This window comes from Corvus moneduloides, chromosome 24, assembly GCF_009650955.1.
Source record: "Corvus moneduloides isolate bCorMon1 chromosome 24, bCorMon1.pri, whole genome shotgun sequence".
Lineage (NCBI taxonomy): Eukaryota > Metazoa > Chordata > Aves > Passeriformes > Corvidae > Corvus > Corvus moneduloides.
In genome coordinates this window covers 115,740-130,786 of record NC_045499.1, presented here as the reverse complement: position 1 = coordinate 130,786, position 15,047 = coordinate 115,740, and the positions used below count along the sequence as shown (strand labels likewise).

Sequence of the window (15,047 nt, the reverse complement as noted above, 5' to 3'; positions counted from 1 at the left end):
AGGGGCAAAGCAAGGTGGGGAGGAGAAGGAGCGGGGCCGAGATTGCCCTTGAAAGGCAGACGCGCTCTGGGGCCCGCTCCTGGCCAGGGACCCTGCCCAGAGCCGTCCCCTGCTGGCTGGGGCCTTGAGGGGCAGCTGTCCACCTGGGCCAAGGTGTGCCAGCAGCTGCAGCCGTGCCGGGGAGCCTTGCCAGCTCTGGGCCCTGCTGGGGAGGAGGGTCCCTGTGTGCCAGGTGCAGCTGGGGGCCTCAGACACCTCCTCTCTCCACAGGTGCCGCTCTGCACCTTCAGAAGACCAGCAAAACAACCCAAGCACAGAGAAGCCCATCTGTCATCCCAAATCTTCACGTGCGGTCCCATCTCCTCTGCCACTGCTGCGCCGCCATTTTGGCATCATCCCCATGCAGATACCACCAAAACGAGACCCTCTTCCCCAGAGCCCCCTGGTCCTGCTCCCTAGGCAGGACTGAAGGTGTGCACCCCCTGTCCGCCAGGGTAGGGTTTGGCCCATGTTTTGTGTTCCAATAAAGAGATGGAGCTGGCACAGCAGTGTCCAGGTGGTACCACCAGCAAAGCCCACACGGCACCAGCGCTGGCTGAGCTCCATGTCCGGGAGCAGCCGTGGATGCCCACGGTGCGGGCGGGCAGGAGCCAGGCACGGCGCTGCTGTGACCAGCGGCGAGGCCCTGAGGGGCTGGGGGAGCCCATGCTGAGGGTCCCTGGGCTGCGGGCACGTTTCTTTCAGCGGGATCATCTGGGCCTGGACTTCCTCCAGTGGCATGCCCAAGCAAAGAGGGGAGCCATCAGTAAGTGTTTGCCTTGAAAAAAACGGGGTGGGACTGAACTGTTCCATGGGGAAGCCCTTCATAGCCTGAGAGATGAGTTCAGAGCCTGACAGAGGCTGGGTCTGTGGCACCCCGGGATCCCTTAGGAGTGGAGTGGGGATTTGCCCGCCAGGCCTCATCTGTTCTGTTCACCCAGGGACACGTGGCAAACACACGCTGGCCCAGCCCTGTTGCTGCTCCTTGAGTGTCATGTTTGGGTCCCTCTAAAGGCATGCAGGGGGCTTGTGTCACCTCTGTGCTGTGGGACAGGGGGGCTGGGGACACCCATAAGCTGTGCAGGGAATTTTGGGTATCTCCAAAGATGTGTAGGGGCCGAGGGACCCCTGTGAGTTGAGCAGGGCTCTGGGGCCTCTCATGAGGCACACGGGGGTTTTAGGGTGGCTGGGCATGCCCATAAGATGTGCAGTGGGTTTGGGTCTCCCCTAAAGCATGCAGAGGCCTTGAGTGCCATGTAAGTCAGGAAGAGGGTTAGACAGACAGTACAGAAACAGCAAGTGGTCTCAAAAAGCAGAAGATACATATTCATTGCTTGGTGGTTCCTATATTCCCTTCCCTACAATGGAGCTCCTTTTCTCTTTCCAAGGATGCTATTTCTTCATTCCTTGTCTTTACTGCCTCAGTCATTAGAAGCCCATGGATGCATCCATGCAAATGCTACTACAGCTATCAAGGGAACTCAGAGCCAGAGCTGCAATATGAGGACAGCCACCCTTTTTGTTTTAATCTCATGCAAGTCTGCCACTGCAACTTATTAGTTCCTTGCAGGTATTGGCTACCCCTTGTGCTGGTACCAGGGTTACATCACTGCGATGGAGCAGGCAGGGACAGATCACAGGCCCACGGTGCCCATATCTTTGCAGCTGCCCTGATGGCCCGCGTTGTGTTATTTTTATGAATTATGGCATCAAGTCCTTCACTACTTAAATATGAGTCACAGGCCAGCACTGAGCACAGAGCACCCGCTCGGTGTCGGTGTGGCAGGTCTGACGCTACCTGCAATAGTGGGAATCACAAATGGGAGTTGAATTCTGGACTTCACATTGACATTGCAGGTAGAACCACGAAATGTCTCACTTGTCCGGTGTCATAGAACTCAGCTCTTGTGAAAAAAACTAGATTGGATGGAGATGCCTGGCAGGACATACTCTCCTCACTGGGAGGGCAGCTCTTGAGATCCATTCCCACATGCTCCTGCCCATCCCTGAGGTCACAGCAGGCTCTGAGGTCACAGCAGGCTCTGAGGTCACAGAGGTCCCAGAGCCCTGCGGTTGCACAGCAGCACAGCGACCGAGCAGTCCGTCGGTGACCACAACTGTTGCGGCAGCAGCGGCGGCGGCAGCAGCGGTGCTGACCTTGGGACAGCAGTGTCAGGACTGTGGTGGCAGCGAGAGCTGCGGGACTGGCTGAGGGCAAGGCACCATGGCCCTTGCTCTGCGCCTCTTGCTCCTGCTCCTGCTGGCAGTGGCCCTGCCTGCCAGGGCTGCCCAGGCTGCTCCGATGCGAGCGCGGGGAGCAGGTGAGCCGGCGGCCGGGCTCCCCCTTCCCGGGACAGCGCTCCCTTCTCCCCGGGAAGCGTGGGGGAGGGTTTTCCCCAGGCCTGTAGGGAGGGCTTCTGTGGTGGGAGTGAGAGAGCCCTGAGGGGCGCTGGGCTGCTCCAGCCGCCCCTCCTGGGATGTTGCCCAGGGCCTGCAAAGAGGGACGAGAGGGACCAGGAGCCAGCCCAGAGCTCGCCAGGCCCCTCTGCAGCTTGGGCCATGTCCATTGGCATCTGGCTCCCACGGCCTTACCCGACCCCCTTGCAGTGCCCATTTCCCTAAGGCAGAAGGGGATCCCAGCACACCATGGAATGGTTCTGATCTCTGCTCCCTTCTAGATGAGGGTGCTGGGAAGGCTTCTCCAGCTGCTTGGCTTCATGAAGATTTGCAGCCCCTGGAGTCTCCCGCAGGTATGTTGCCAATGTTCCTACAAGAATAATCGTTGACAACCTGGCAGCAACCAGGTGACAGAAACTTCTCTGGCTGTTGAGTTACAGGTGTGTCTGCAGGGAGGGCTTTTCCAGCTCCGTTTCTGGTTGATGCACGCAAGACCAGCTCCCATCGCAGGGGTGAGCAGTGAGACCCTGCTGACCCCACAGGCTGAGCACTGGTTTTGTGGGATCCATTCATCTGAAATGGAACTACTTTCTCTTAAGGTCCTCCAAGAGGGAGGAACAAACCTAGAGGAGTCAAGATGTCCCTGGAGAAATCCAAACACAGGGACCAGATGCTGAGTGGTCTGGAGAGACGGCGTGGTGGGTGCACTTCCCTCAGCCTTCTCCTGAGCCTCAGCAGCCGGGGGCTGTCGCTGCACATCTGCACACGCCGTGCCCGGCACAGGGGAAGGCATCCATCGCAGCCTCGCGGCCCCGCTGCTGCTTTCACGCCCTGCAGGGCTGTTTCCCAGCCTGGCCTGGCTGCAGCTCCTCCCCGGCCTCTGCAGGAAGGCATTTGGCATCAGCTGACAGGGTGCCCAAACTGCACCACGGGCCATGCACCCCCTGAGATCCCCTGCAATTTCCCGGTCTCCGGGTAGATCAGGAGTGGAGGCTCTTTGGAGAAGGGAGGGCCCTGGCCCAGCCCCAAGAGCCTGGGCATTTTCCTGATCCTTATCCATGGTTTTGACCAGTATTGCCTCCTGAAGATGCCACCTCCCCATGGGGAATGGTTCCACCTGGCCCAGCTGTCCCTCTTCCTTCCTCCAGAGATGGAAGCAGAGGCTGTGCTGAAGGCGGTGTTTCCCGGAGGAAGCAGTGGCTCATTGGCAGCCTCTGCTGCAGGAAGGGAGGCCATGCCAGGCACAGGCACAGGAGGTAATTGCTGAGCCTCTGGGCCTGAGCCCTGCTGAGGCTTGAGCTGCCATCTCTGCTGCTGGGCAGTGCGGGAACACACAGCGTTACCCAAGCCCCTTGCGGTGCCCGGTTCCCTACAGGAGAAGGGGATCCCAGCACACCATGGAATGCTTCTCATCTATGTTCCCTTCTAGATTGGGATCGTGACCTGCATCATTTGGAGTCGCTGGTAAATGACGGTTTAAGGATCTTGGAGCTTGATGGATGTAAGTTCTCAGCATCCCTTTCCTAACACAGTAATCGCAGTCTAAGTGTCATCATGTGCAGAGCAATATTCATGTGTCGTTTCCCTTAACATCATCTCAAGCTTGATGGAGTCTGGAAATTTTGGCCGGGAAATTCCTCCTCTTTTGCCCAACAGTGATCCCACAGGGGCGCTGTCAGGGGGAGGAAGGAGCATTTAGCTGCCAGTCTTCTTCCCGTGTGCAATGCCAGTTGCTCCTTGCGTGTGCTCTGCGCAGCCACGGAGAAGAGCAGAGAGGGAAGGGGTCGAGCCCAGGGCTGTGCCCCGGGGCGCTGTGCCCGGCGCGGCTCCTCTGCCGGCCCCAGGGAGCCGGAGCTGCTGCCGCTGCCGCTGCCAAGCCCTGGCCCCGGCTGAGTTTAGAGCTGCCGGCAGCTCCAGGGAGTGCTTTCTCCCCTGACTGCCCTGCAAGGGGCTCCTTCCAAGCCAGCGTGGGGCCACTGCAGGCACGGGCTCCCTCTGCCCGTGCTCCTGAGTGGAAGGCAGAGATGAGGGAGTGCCGTGGAGGGCACCGATCACCCAGGTGCACCCACTGCCACTCCGGCCTGAAGGGGACTCTTGAGCAGTGTCACAGGAGCTGTTCGGTCCTGCCTTTCTTTGCAGCTGAAGCTGTTGATGAAGATGATCTGGATTCCCAACCAGAGCCTCCGGAAGAAGATGAGGATGAGGAGGGTAGGTCAAGGCCTTTCCCCTGGGAGAGCTGCCAGCTCAGAGCCCAAAGGTGGCCAGCGGGCCATCGCTGCAGGTGCCAGGACACAGCTGTGCCCGTGTGTGCCCTCGCCCTGCGGCATCCCCTCCCTGCTCCTGCAGCTCAGTGCTGCCCATGCAGATCAGCAGAGATGACAGAAGCTTCTCTGGCTGTTGCGTTACAGGTGTGTCTGCAGGGAGGACTTCTCCAGCTCCTTTGCTGGTTCCTGCACGCAAGCCCGGCTCCCATCGCAGGGGTGAGCAGTGAGTCCCTGCTGACCCCACAGGCTGAGCACTGGTTTTGTGGGATTCATTCATCTGAAATGGAACTACTTTCTCTTAAGGTCCCCTGAGAAGGAAGAACAAACCTAGAGGAGACACTAAGTCCCTGGAGGCATCCATACAACTGGACCAAACCCTGAGTGAGCTGGAGAGACGGCGTGGTGGGTGCATTTCCCATTTCCCCTGAGCCTCAGCCGCCGGGGGCTGTCGCTGCACATCTGCACACGCCGTGCCCGGCACAGGGGAAGGCATCCATCGCAGCCTCGCGGCCCCGCTGCTGCTTTCACGCCCTGCAGGGCTGTTTCCCAGCCTGGCCTGGCTGCAGCTCCTCCCCGGCCTCTGCAGGAAGGCATTTGGCATCAGCTGACAGGGTGCCCAAACTGCACCACGGGCCATGCACCCCCTGAGATCCCCTGCAATTTCCTGGTCCCTGGGTAGATCAGGAGGGGCAGCAGTTTGGATGAGGGAGGGAACAGCTCCAAAACCCTGGGCATTTTCCTGATCCTTATCCATGCCTTTGACAAGTATTGCCAGGAGTAGACTGGCACAGCACAGAGGAATTCTCCCGAGCAGGCTCAGGGCACGCGGGTACTGAGCAGTCCTGCTGGGCTCCCTCCGTGGGAGACACGTCCCGAAACCTGGGAGCGGCTGCAAGGGGTGCCCATGGTGGGGAAAGGGCAGAGGGGCAGAGCAGGGCTGCTGTGTGTCCTGACAGGGCCTGGCTCTGTCCGCCTGCGCTGCGGGAGCTGTCGCGGGGCAGGGAGGGTCGCGGTGGCAGCTGCTGCTGCAGGGATGGCTTTGGCCCGTGTCCCTCGAAGGAGCCCCTGCCCCAGCAGCTGCGCTGCCCCCGGCCTCTCCTCCCGGCCCCCTGGGCTTTGTTGGTGGCACAGCCTGTGCCCAGGGGCGGCAAGGTGCCTGTAGGCCCCAGCTCCGGGGAAGCAGAGAAGGTCCTGGCCGTATGCAACGTGCTGCCAGCTCAGCAGTGGTGCACAGCACGGGCTCACGCTCCCCGTTGCTCCCGCAGATGCAGCCGGCACCACAACACGTGCTGGCCATATTCGCAAAAGGATCAGAAGAGTTTTCTGCTGGGGAACAAATTGTTTGATTAAGATAATGGCCATGGTGGCTGGTGGGGCACTTTTCTTGGTGATGTGCTGTGCTGGAATCTGGTATTGCTGGAAGAGAAAACGGTGAGTGTCTTGCTGATCCCTCCCTCAAACAGCTTCCTTTAAAGGCTGCTTGTAGACAGGAAACATTCCCCGTGAGGCTGCTGTGGAGTTGTGGCGAGTCCGTGGTTGTCCAAACAACTCTGCTGAGGGTTCTGCTGCTGTGCAGTGCTTTAATTGGCCTCTTAGTTGCTGGGCCTTGTCCTGGGGAGCCCGCTCGGGCTGCAGCCAGTGCTGGCTGCCACAGAGGCTGCCTGGCCAAGGGCAGCCCCAGGAGCACCGGGCAGGGGCAAAGCAAGGTGGGGAGGAGAAGGAGCGGGGCCGAGATTGCCCTTGAAAGGCAGACGCGCTCTGGGGCCCGCTCCTGGCCAGGGACCCTGCCCAGAGCCGTCCCCTGCTGGCTGGGGCCTTGAGGGGCAGCTGTCCACCTGGGCCAAGGTGTGCCAGCAGCTGCAGCCGTGCCGGGGAGCCTTGCCAGCTCTGGGCCCTGCTGGGGAGGAGGGTCCCTGTGTGCCAGGTGCAGCTGGGGGCCTCAGACACCTCCTCTCTCCACAGGTGCCGCTCTGCACCTTCAGAAGACCAGCAAAACAACTCAAGCACAGAGAAGTCCATCTGTCATCCCAAATCTTCACGTGCGGTCCCATCTCCTCTGCCACTGCTGCGCCGCCATTTTGGCATCATCCCCATGCAGATACCACCAAAACGAGACCCTCTTCCCCAGAGCCCCCTGGTCCTGCTCCCTAGGCAGGACTGAAGGTGTGCACCCCCTGTCCGCCAGGGTAGGGTTTGGCCCATGTTTTGTGTTCCAATAAAGAGATGGAGCTGGCACAGCAGTGTCCAGGTGGTACCACCAGCAAAGCCCACACGGCACCAGCGCTGGCTGAGCTCCATGTCCGGGAGCAGCCGTGGATGCCCACGGTGCGGGCGGGCAGGAGCCAGGCACGGCGCTGCTGTGACCAGCGGCGAGGCCCTGAGGGGCTGGGGGAGCCCATGCTGAGGGTCCCTGGGCTGCGGGCACGTTTCTTTCAGCGGGATCATCTGGGCCTGGACTTCCTCCAGTGGCATGCCCAAGCAAAGAGGGGAGCCATCAGTAAGTGTTTGCCTTGAAAAAAACGGGGTGGGACTGAACTGTTCCATAGGGGAAGCCCTTCATAGCCTGAGAGATGAGTTCAGAGCCTGACAGAGGCTGGGTCTGTGGCACCCCGGGATCCCTTAGGAGTGGAGTGGGGATTTGCCCGCCAGGCCTCATCTGTTCTGTTCACCCAGGGACACGTGGCAAACACACGCTGGCCCAGCCCTGTTGCTGCTCCTTGAGTGTCATGTTTGGGTCCCTCTAAAGGCATGCAGGGGGCTTGTGTCACCTCTGTGCTGTGGGACAGGGGGGCTGGGGACACCCATAAGCTGTGCAGGGAATTTTGGGTATCTCCAAAGATGTGTAGGGGCCGAGGGACCCCTGTGAGTTGAGCAGGGCTCTGGGGCCTCTCATGAGGCACACGGGGGTTTTAGGGTGGCTGGGGATGCCCATAAGATGTGCAGTGGGTTTGGGTCTCCCCTAAAGCATGCAGAGGCCTTGAGTGCCATGTAAGTCAGGAAGAGGGTTAGACAGACAGTACAGAAACAGCAAGTGGTCTCAAAAAGCAGAAGATACATATTCATTGCTTGGTGGTTCCTATATTCCCTTCCCTACAATGGAGCTCCTTTTCTCTTTCCAAGGATGCTATTTCTTCATTCCTTGTCTTTACTGCCTCAGTCATTAGAAGCCCATGGATGCGTCCATGCAAATGCTACTACAGCTATCAAGGGAACTCAGAGCCAGAGCTGCAATATGAGGACAGCCACCCTTTTTGTTTTAATCTCATGCAAGTCTGCCACTGCAACTTATTAAGTTCCTTGCAGGTATTGGCTACCCCTTGTGCTGGTACCAGGGTTACATCACTGCGATGGAGCAGGCAGGGACAGATCACAGGCCCACGGTGCCCATATCTTTGCAGCTGCCCTGATGGCCCGCGTTGTGTTATTTTTATGAATTATGGCATCAAGTCCTTCACTACTTAAATATGAGTCACAGGCCAGCACTGAGCACAGAGCACACGCTCGGTGTCGGTGTGGCAGGTCTGACGCTACCTGCAATAGTGGGAATCACAAATGGGAGTTGAATTCTGGACTTCACATTGACATTGCAGGTAGAACCACGAAATGTCTCACTTGTCCGGTGTCATAGAACTCAGCTCTTGTGAAAAAAACTAGATTGGATGGAGATGCCTGGCAGGACATACTCTCCTCACTGGGAGGGCAGCTCTTGAGATCCATTCCCACATGCTCCTGCCCATCCCTGAGGTCACAGCAGGCTCTGAGGTCACAGCAGGCTCTGAGGTCACAGAGGTCCCAGAGCCCTGCGGTTGCACAGCAGCACAGCGACCGAGCAGTCCGTCGGTGACCACAACTGTTGCGGCAGCAGCGGCGGCGGCAGCAGCGGTGCTGACCTTGGGACAGCAGTGTCAGGACTGTGGTGGCAGCGAGAGCTGCGGGACTGGCTGAGGGCAAGGCACCATGGCCCTTGCTCTGCGCCTCTTGCTCCTGCTCCTGCTGGCAGTGGCCCTGCCTGCCAGGGCTGCCCAGGCTGCTCCGATGCGAGCGCGGGGAGCAGGTGAGCCGGCGGCCGGGCTCCCCCTTCCCGGGACAGCGCTCCCTTCTCCCCGGGAAGCGTGGGGGAGGGTTTTCCCCAGGCCTGTAGGGAGGGCTTCTGTGGTGGGAGTGAGAGAGCCCTGAGGGGCGCTGGGCTGCTCCAGCCGCCCCTCCTGGGATGTTGCCCAGGGCCTGCAAAGAGGGACGAGAGGGACCAGGAGCCAGCCCAGAGCTCGCCAGGCCCCTCTGCAGCTTGGGCCATGTCCATTGGCATCTGGCTCCCACGGCCTTACCCGACCCCCTTGCAGTGCCCATTTCCCTAAGGCAGAAGGGGATCCCAGCACACCATGGAATGGTTCTGATCTCTGCTCCCTTCTAGATGAGGGTGCTGGGAAGGCTTCTCCAGCTGCTTGGCTTCATGAAGATTTGCAGCCCCTGGAGTCTCCCGCAGGTATGTTGCCAATGTTCCTACAAGAATAATCGTTGACAACCTGGCAGCAACCAGGTGACAGAAGCTTCTCTGGCTGTTGAGTTACAGGTGTGTCTGCAGGGAGGGCTTTTCCAGCTCCGTTTCTGGTTGATGCACGCAAGACCAGCTCCCATCGCAGGGGTGAGCAGTGAGACCCTGCTGACCCCACAGGCTGAGCACTGGTTTTGTGGGATCCATTCATCTGAAATGGAACTACTTTCTCTTAAGGTCCTCCAAGAGGGAGGAACAAACCTAGAGGAGTCAAGATGTCCCTGGAGAAATCCAAACACAGGGACCAGATGCTGAGTGGTCTGGAGAGACGGCGTGGTGGGTGCACTTCCCTCAGCCTTCTCCTGAGCCTCAGCCGCCGGCGGCTGTCGCTGCACATCTGCACACGCCGTGCCCGGCACAGGGGAAGGCATCCATCGCAGCCTCGCGGCCCCGCTGCTGCTTTCACGCCCTGCAGGGCTGTTTCCCAGCCTGGCCTGGCTGCAGCTCCTCCCCGGCCTCTGCAGGAAGGCATTTGGCATCAGCTGACAGGGTGCCCAAACTGCACCACGGGCCATGCACCCCCTGAGATCCCCTGCAATTTCCCGGTCTCCGGGTAGATCAGGAGTGGAGGCTCTTTGGAGAAGGGAGGGCCCTGGCCCAGCCCCAAGAGCCTGGGCATTTTCCTGATCCTTATCCATGGTTTTGACCAGTATTGCCTCCTGAAGATGCCACCTCCCCATGGGGAATGGTTCCACCTGGCCCAGCTGTCCCTCTTCCTTCCTCCAGAGATGGAAGCAGAGGCTGTGCTGAAGGCGGTGTTTCCCGGAGGAAGCAGTGGCTCATTGGCAGCCTCTGCTGCAGGAAGGGAGGCCGTGCCAGGCACAGGCACAGGAGGTAATTGCTGAGCCTCTGGGCCTGAGCCCTGCTGAGGCTTGAGCTGCCATCTCTGCTGCTGGGCAGTGCGGGAACACACAGCGTTACCCAAGCCCCTTGCGGTGCCCGGTTCCCTACAGGAGAAGGGGATCCCAGCACACCATGGAATGCTTCTCATCTATGTTCCCTTCTAGATTGGGATCGCGACCTGCATCATTTGGAGTCGCTGGTAAATGACGGTTTAAGGATCTTGGAGCTTGATGGATGTAAGTTCTCAGCATCCCTTTCCTAACACAGTAATCGCAGTCTAAGTGTCATCATGTGCAGAGCAATATTCATGTGTCGTTTCCCTTAACATCATCTCAAGCTTGATGGAGTCTGGAAATTTTGGCCGGGAAATTCCTCCTCTTTTGCCCAACAGTGATCCCACAGGGGCGCTGTCAGGGGGAGGAAGGAGCATTTAGCTGCCAGTCTTCTTCCCGTGTGCAATGCCAGTTGCTCCTTGCGTGTGCTCTGCGCAGCCACGGAGAAGAGCAGAGAGGGAAGGGGCCGAGCCCAGGGCTGTGCCCCGGGGCGCTGTGCCCGGCGCGGCTCCTCTGCCGGCCCCAGGGAGCCGGAGCTGCTGCCGCTGCCGCTGCCAAGCCCTGGCCCCGGCTGAGTTTAGAGCTGCCGGCAGCTCCAGGGAGTGCTTTCTCCCCTGACTGCCCTGCAAGGGGCTCCTTCCAAGCCAGCGTGGGGCCACTGCAGGCACGGGCTCCCTCTGCCCGTGCTCCTGAGTGGAAGGCAGAGATGAGGGAGTGCCGTGGAGGGCACCGATCACCCAGGTGCACCCACTGCCACTCCGGCCTGAAGGGGACTCTTGAGCAGTGTCACAGGAGCTGTTCGGTCCTGCCTTTCTTTGCAGCTGAAGCTGTTGATGAAGATGATCTGGATTCCCAACCAGAGCCTCCGGAAGAAGATGAGGATGAGGAGGGTAGGTCAAGGCCTTTCCCCTGGGAGAGCTGCCAGCTCAGAGCCCAAAGGTGGCCAGCGGGCCATCGCTGCAGGTGCCAGGACACAGCTGTGCCCGTGTGTGCCCTCGCCCTGCGGCATCCCCTCCCTGCTCCTGCAGCTCAGTGCTGCCCATGCAGATCAGCAGAGATGACAGAAGCTTCTCTGGCTGTTGCGTTACAGGTGTGTCTGCAGGGAGGACTTCTCCAGCTCCTTTGCTGGTTCCTGCACGCAAGCCCGGCTCCCATCGCAGGGGTGAGCAGTGAGTCCCTGCTGACCCCACAGGCTGAGCACTGGTTTTGTGGGATTCATTCATCTGAAATGGAACTACTTTCTCTTAAGGTCCCCTGAGAAGGAAGAACAAACCTAGAGGAGACACTAAGTCCCTGGAGGCATCCATACAACTGGACCAAACCCTGAGTGAGCTGGAGAGACGGCGTGGTGGGTGCATTTCCCATTTCCCCTGAGCCTCAGCCGCCGGGGGCTGTCGCTGCACATCTGCACACGCCGTGCCCGGCACAGGGGAAGGCATCCATCGCAGCCTCGCGGCCCCGCTGCTGCTTTCACGCCCTGCAGGGCTGTTTCCCAGCCTGGCCTGGCTGCAGCTCCTCCCCGGCCTCTGCAGGAAGGCATTTGGCATCAGCTGACAGGGTGCCCAAACTGCACCACGGGCCATGCACCCCCTGAGATCCCCTGCAATTTCCTGGTCCCTGGGTAGATCAGGAGGGGCAGCAGTTTGGATGAGGGAGGGAACAGCTCCAAAACCCTGGGCATTTTCCTGATCCTTATCCATGCCTTTGACAAGTATTGCCAGGAGTAGACTGGCACAGCACAGAGGAATTCTCCCGAGCAGGCTCAGGGCACGCGGGTACTGAGCAGTCCTGCTGGGCTCCCTCCGTGGGAGACACGTCCCGAAACCTGGGAGCGGCTGCAAGGGGTGCCCATGGTGGGGAAAGGGCAGAGGGGCAGAGCAGGGCTGCTGTGTGTCCTGACAGGGCCTGGCTCTGTCCGCCTGCGCTGCGGGAGCTGTCGCGGGGCAGGGAGGGTCGCGGTGGCAGCTGCTGCTGCAGGGATGGCTTTGGCCCGTGTCCCTCGAAGGAGCCCCTGCCCCAGCAGCTGCGCTGCCCCCGGCCTCTCCTCCCGGCCCCCTGGGCTTTGTTGGTGGCACAGCCTGTGCCCAGGGGCGGCAAGGTGCCTGTAGGCCCCAGCTCCGGGGAAGCAGAGAAGGTCCTGGCCGTATGCAACGTGCTGCCAGCTCAGCAGTGGTGCACAGCACGGGCTCACGCTCCCCATGCTCCCGCAGATGCAGCCGGCACCACAACACGTGCTGGCCATATTCGCAAAAGGATCAGAAGAGTTTTCTGCTGGGGAACAAATTGTTTGATTAAGATAATGGCCATGGTGGCTGGTGGGGCACTTTTCTTGGTGATGTGCTGTGCTGGAATCTGGTATTGCTGGAAGAGAAAACGGTGAGTGTCTTGCTGATCCCTCCCTCAAACAGCTTCCTTTAAAGGCTGCTTGTAGACAGGAAACATTCCCCGTGAGGCTGCTGTGGAGTTGTGGCGAGTCCGTGGTTGTCCAAACAACTCTGCTGAGGGTTCTGCTGCTGTGCAGTGCTTTAATTGGCCTCTTAGTTGCTGGGCCTTGTCCTGGGGAGCCCGCTCGGGCTGCAGCCAGTGCTGGCTGCCACAGAGGCTGCCTGGCCAAGGGCAGCCCCAGGAGCACCGGGCAGGGGCAAAGCAAGGTGGGGAGGAGAAGGAGCGGGGCCGAGATTGCCCTTGAAAGGCAGATGCGCTCTGGGGCCCGCTCCTGGCCAGGGACCCTGCCCAGAGCCGTCCCCTGCTGGCTGGGGCCTTGAGGGGCAGCTGTCCACCTGGGCCAAGGTGTGCCAGCAGCTGCAGCCGTGCCGGGGAGCCTTGCCAGCTCTGGGCCCTGCTGGGGAGGAGGGTCCCTGTGTGCCAGGTGCAGCTGGGGGCCTCAGACACCTCCTCTCTCCACAGGTGCCGCTCTGCACCTTCAGAAGACCAGCAAAACAACTCAAGCACAGAGAAGCCCATCTGTCATCCCAAATCTTCACGTGCGGTCCCATCTCCTCTGCCACTGCTGCGCCGCCATTTTGGCATCATCCCCATGCAGATACCACCAAAACGAGACCCTCTTCCCCAGAGCCCCCTGGTCCTGCTCCCTAGGCAGGACTGAAGGTGTGCACCCCCTGTCCGCCAGGGTAGGGTTTGGCCCATGTTTTGTGTTCCAATAAAGAGATGGAGCTGGCACAGCAGTGTCCAGGTGGTACCACCAGCAAAGCCCACACGGCACCAGCGCTGGCTGAGCTCCATGTCCGGGAGCAGCCGTGGATGCCCACGGTGCGGGCGGGCAGGAGCCAGGCACGGCGCTGCTGTGACCAGCGGCGAGGCCCTGAGGGGCTGGGGGAGCTCATGCTGAGGGTCCCTGGGCTGCGGGCACGTTTCTTTCAGCGGGATCATCTGGGCCTGGACTTCCTCCAGTGGCATGCCCAAGCAAAGAGGGGAGCCATCAGTAAGTGTTTGCCTTGAAAAAAACGGGGTGGGACTGAACTGTTCCATAGGGGAAGCCCTTCATAGCCTGAGAGATGAGTTCAGAGCCTGACAGAGGCTGGGTCTGTGGCACCCCGGGATCCCTTAGGAGTGGAGTGGGGATTTGCCCGCCAGGCCTCATCTGTTCTGTTCACCCAGGGACACGTGGCAAACACACGCTGGCCCAGCCCTGTTGCTGCTCCTTGAGTGTCATGTTTGGGTCCCTCTAAAGGCATGCAGGGGGCTTGTGTCACCTCTGTGCTGTGGGACAGGGGGGCTGGGGACACCCATAAGCTGTGCAGGGAATTTTGGGTATCTCCAAAGATGTGTAGGGGCCGAGGGACCCCTGTGAGTTGAGCAGGGCTCTGGGGCCTCTCATGAGGCACACGGGGGTTTTAGGGTGGCTGGGCATGCCCATAAGATGTGCAGTGGGTTTGGGTCTCCCCTAAAGCATGCAGAGGCCTTGAGTGCCATGTAAGTCAGGAAGAGGGTTAGACAGACAGTACAGAAACAGCAAGTGGTCTCAAAAAGCAGAAGATACATATTCATTGCTTGGTGGTTCCTATATTCCCTTCCCTACAATGGAGCTCCTTTTCTCTTTCCAAGGATGCTATTTCTTCATTCCTTGTCTTTACTGCCTCAGTCATTAGAAGCCCATGGATGCATCCATGCAAATGCTACTACAGCTATCAAGGGAACTCAGAGCCAGAGCTGCAATATGAGGACAGCCACCCTTTTTGTTTTAATCTCATGCAAGTCTGCCACTGCAACTTATTAATTCCTTGCAGGTATTGGCTACCCCTTGTGCTGGTACCAGGGTTACATCACTGCGATGGAGCAGGCAGGGACAGATCACAGGCCCACGGTGCCCATATCTTTGCAGCTGCCCTGATGGCCCGCGTTGTGTTATTTTTATGAATTATGGCATCAAGTCCTTCACTACTTAAATATGAGTCACAGGCCAGCACTGAGCACAGAGCACACGCTCGGTGTCGGTGTGGCAGGTCTGACGCTACCTGCAATAGTGGGAATCACAAATGGGAGTTGAATTCTGGACTTCACATTGACATTGCAGGTGGAACCACGAAATGTCTCACTTGTCCGGTGTCATAGAACTCAGCTCTTGTGAAAAAAACTAGATTGGATGGAGATGCCTGGCAGGACATACTCTCCTCACTGGGAGGGCAGCTCTTGAGATCCATTCCCACATGCTCCTGCCCATCCCTGAGGTCACAGCAGGCTCTGAGGTCACAGCAGGCTCTGAGGTCACAGAGGTCCCAGAGCCCTGCGGTTGCACAGCAGCACAGCGACCGAGCAGTCCGTCGGTGACCACAACTGTTGCGGCAGCAGCGGCGGCGGCAGCAGCGGTGCTGACCTTGGGACAGCAGTGTCAGGACTGTGGTGGCAGCGAGAGCTGCGGGACTGGCTGAGGGCAAGGCA

The 15,047-nt window shown here is 59.6% G+C and overlaps 2 protein-coding genes across 4 annotated transcripts; both read left to right on the top strand.

Annotated features, from left to right (window-relative positions):
• Positions 1-1,821: 1,821 nt before the first annotated feature.
• LOC116455505 lies at positions 1,822-10,078 on the top strand. Of its 3 annotated transcripts, XM_032133452.1 has the most exons (15): positions 1,822-2,360; positions 2,718-2,789; positions 2,877-2,948; positions 3,036-3,134; positions 3,585-3,692; positions 3,866-3,937; positions 4,576-4,644; positions 4,845-4,916; positions 5,004-5,102; positions 5,966-6,131; positions 6,663-8,754; positions 9,112-9,183; positions 9,271-9,342; positions 9,430-9,528; positions 9,979-10,078. In XM_032133452.1, the coding sequence occupies exons 1-11, from the start codon at positions 2,264-2,266 to the stop codon at positions 6,859-6,861; spliced, it is 1,125 nt and encodes a 374-aa protein (XP_031989343.1). In that variant the 5' UTR covers positions 1,822-2,263; the 3' UTR covers positions 6,862-8,754; positions 9,112-9,183; positions 9,271-9,342; positions 9,430-9,528; positions 9,979-10,078. The 3 variants fall into 3 exon arrangements, with proteins under 3 accessions (XP_031989343.1, XP_031989342.1, XP_031989344.1); XM_032133451.1 differs by having other exon boundaries at positions 6,663-9,183; XM_032133453.1 differs by having other exon boundaries at positions 5,004-5,106; positions 5,966-9,183.
• Positions 10,079-10,341: 263 nt separating this feature from the next.
• On the top strand, positions 10,342-14,499 carry LOC116455550. Its single transcript, XM_032133516.1, has 7 exons — positions 10,342-11,038; positions 11,239-11,310; positions 11,398-11,496; positions 12,359-12,524; positions 13,056-13,132; positions 13,315-13,590; positions 14,396-14,499. The coding sequence occupies exons 1-7, from the start codon at positions 10,855-10,857 to the stop codon at positions 14,497-14,499; spliced, it is 978 nt and encodes a 325-aa protein (XP_031989407.1). The 5' UTR covers positions 10,342-10,854.
• Positions 14,500-15,047: the final 548 nt, after the last annotated feature.

Excerpts from the sequence above, each read along its gene's own strand:
- LOC116455550 (XM_032133516.1), top strand. The coding sequence starts at position 10,855 with ATGAGGGAGTGCCGTGGAGGGCACCGATCACCCAGGTGCACCCACTGC. Across the intron at positions 11,311-11,397 it reads GCCCGGCTCCCATCGCAGGG|GTCCCCTGAGAAGGAAGAAC; the intron begins GTGAGCAGTGAG and ends CTTTCTCTTAAG. Across the intron at positions 12,525-13,055 it reads TATTGCTGGAAGAGAAAACG|GTGCCGCTCTGCACCTTCAG; the intron begins GTGAGTGTCTTG and ends CTCTCTCCACAG.
- LOC116455505 (XM_032133452.1), top strand. The coding sequence starts at position 2,264 with ATGGCCCTTGCTCTGCGCCTCTTGCTCCTGCTCCTGCTGGCAGTGGCC. Across the intron at positions 2,361-2,717 it reads GATGCGAGCGCGGGGAGCAG|ATGAGGGTGCTGGGAAGGCT; the intron begins GTGAGCCGGCGG and ends GCTCCCTTCTAG. Across the intron at positions 4,917-5,003 it reads GCCCGGCTCCCATCGCAGGG|GTCCCCTGAGAAGGAAGAAC; the intron begins GTGAGCAGTGAG and ends CTTTCTCTTAAG.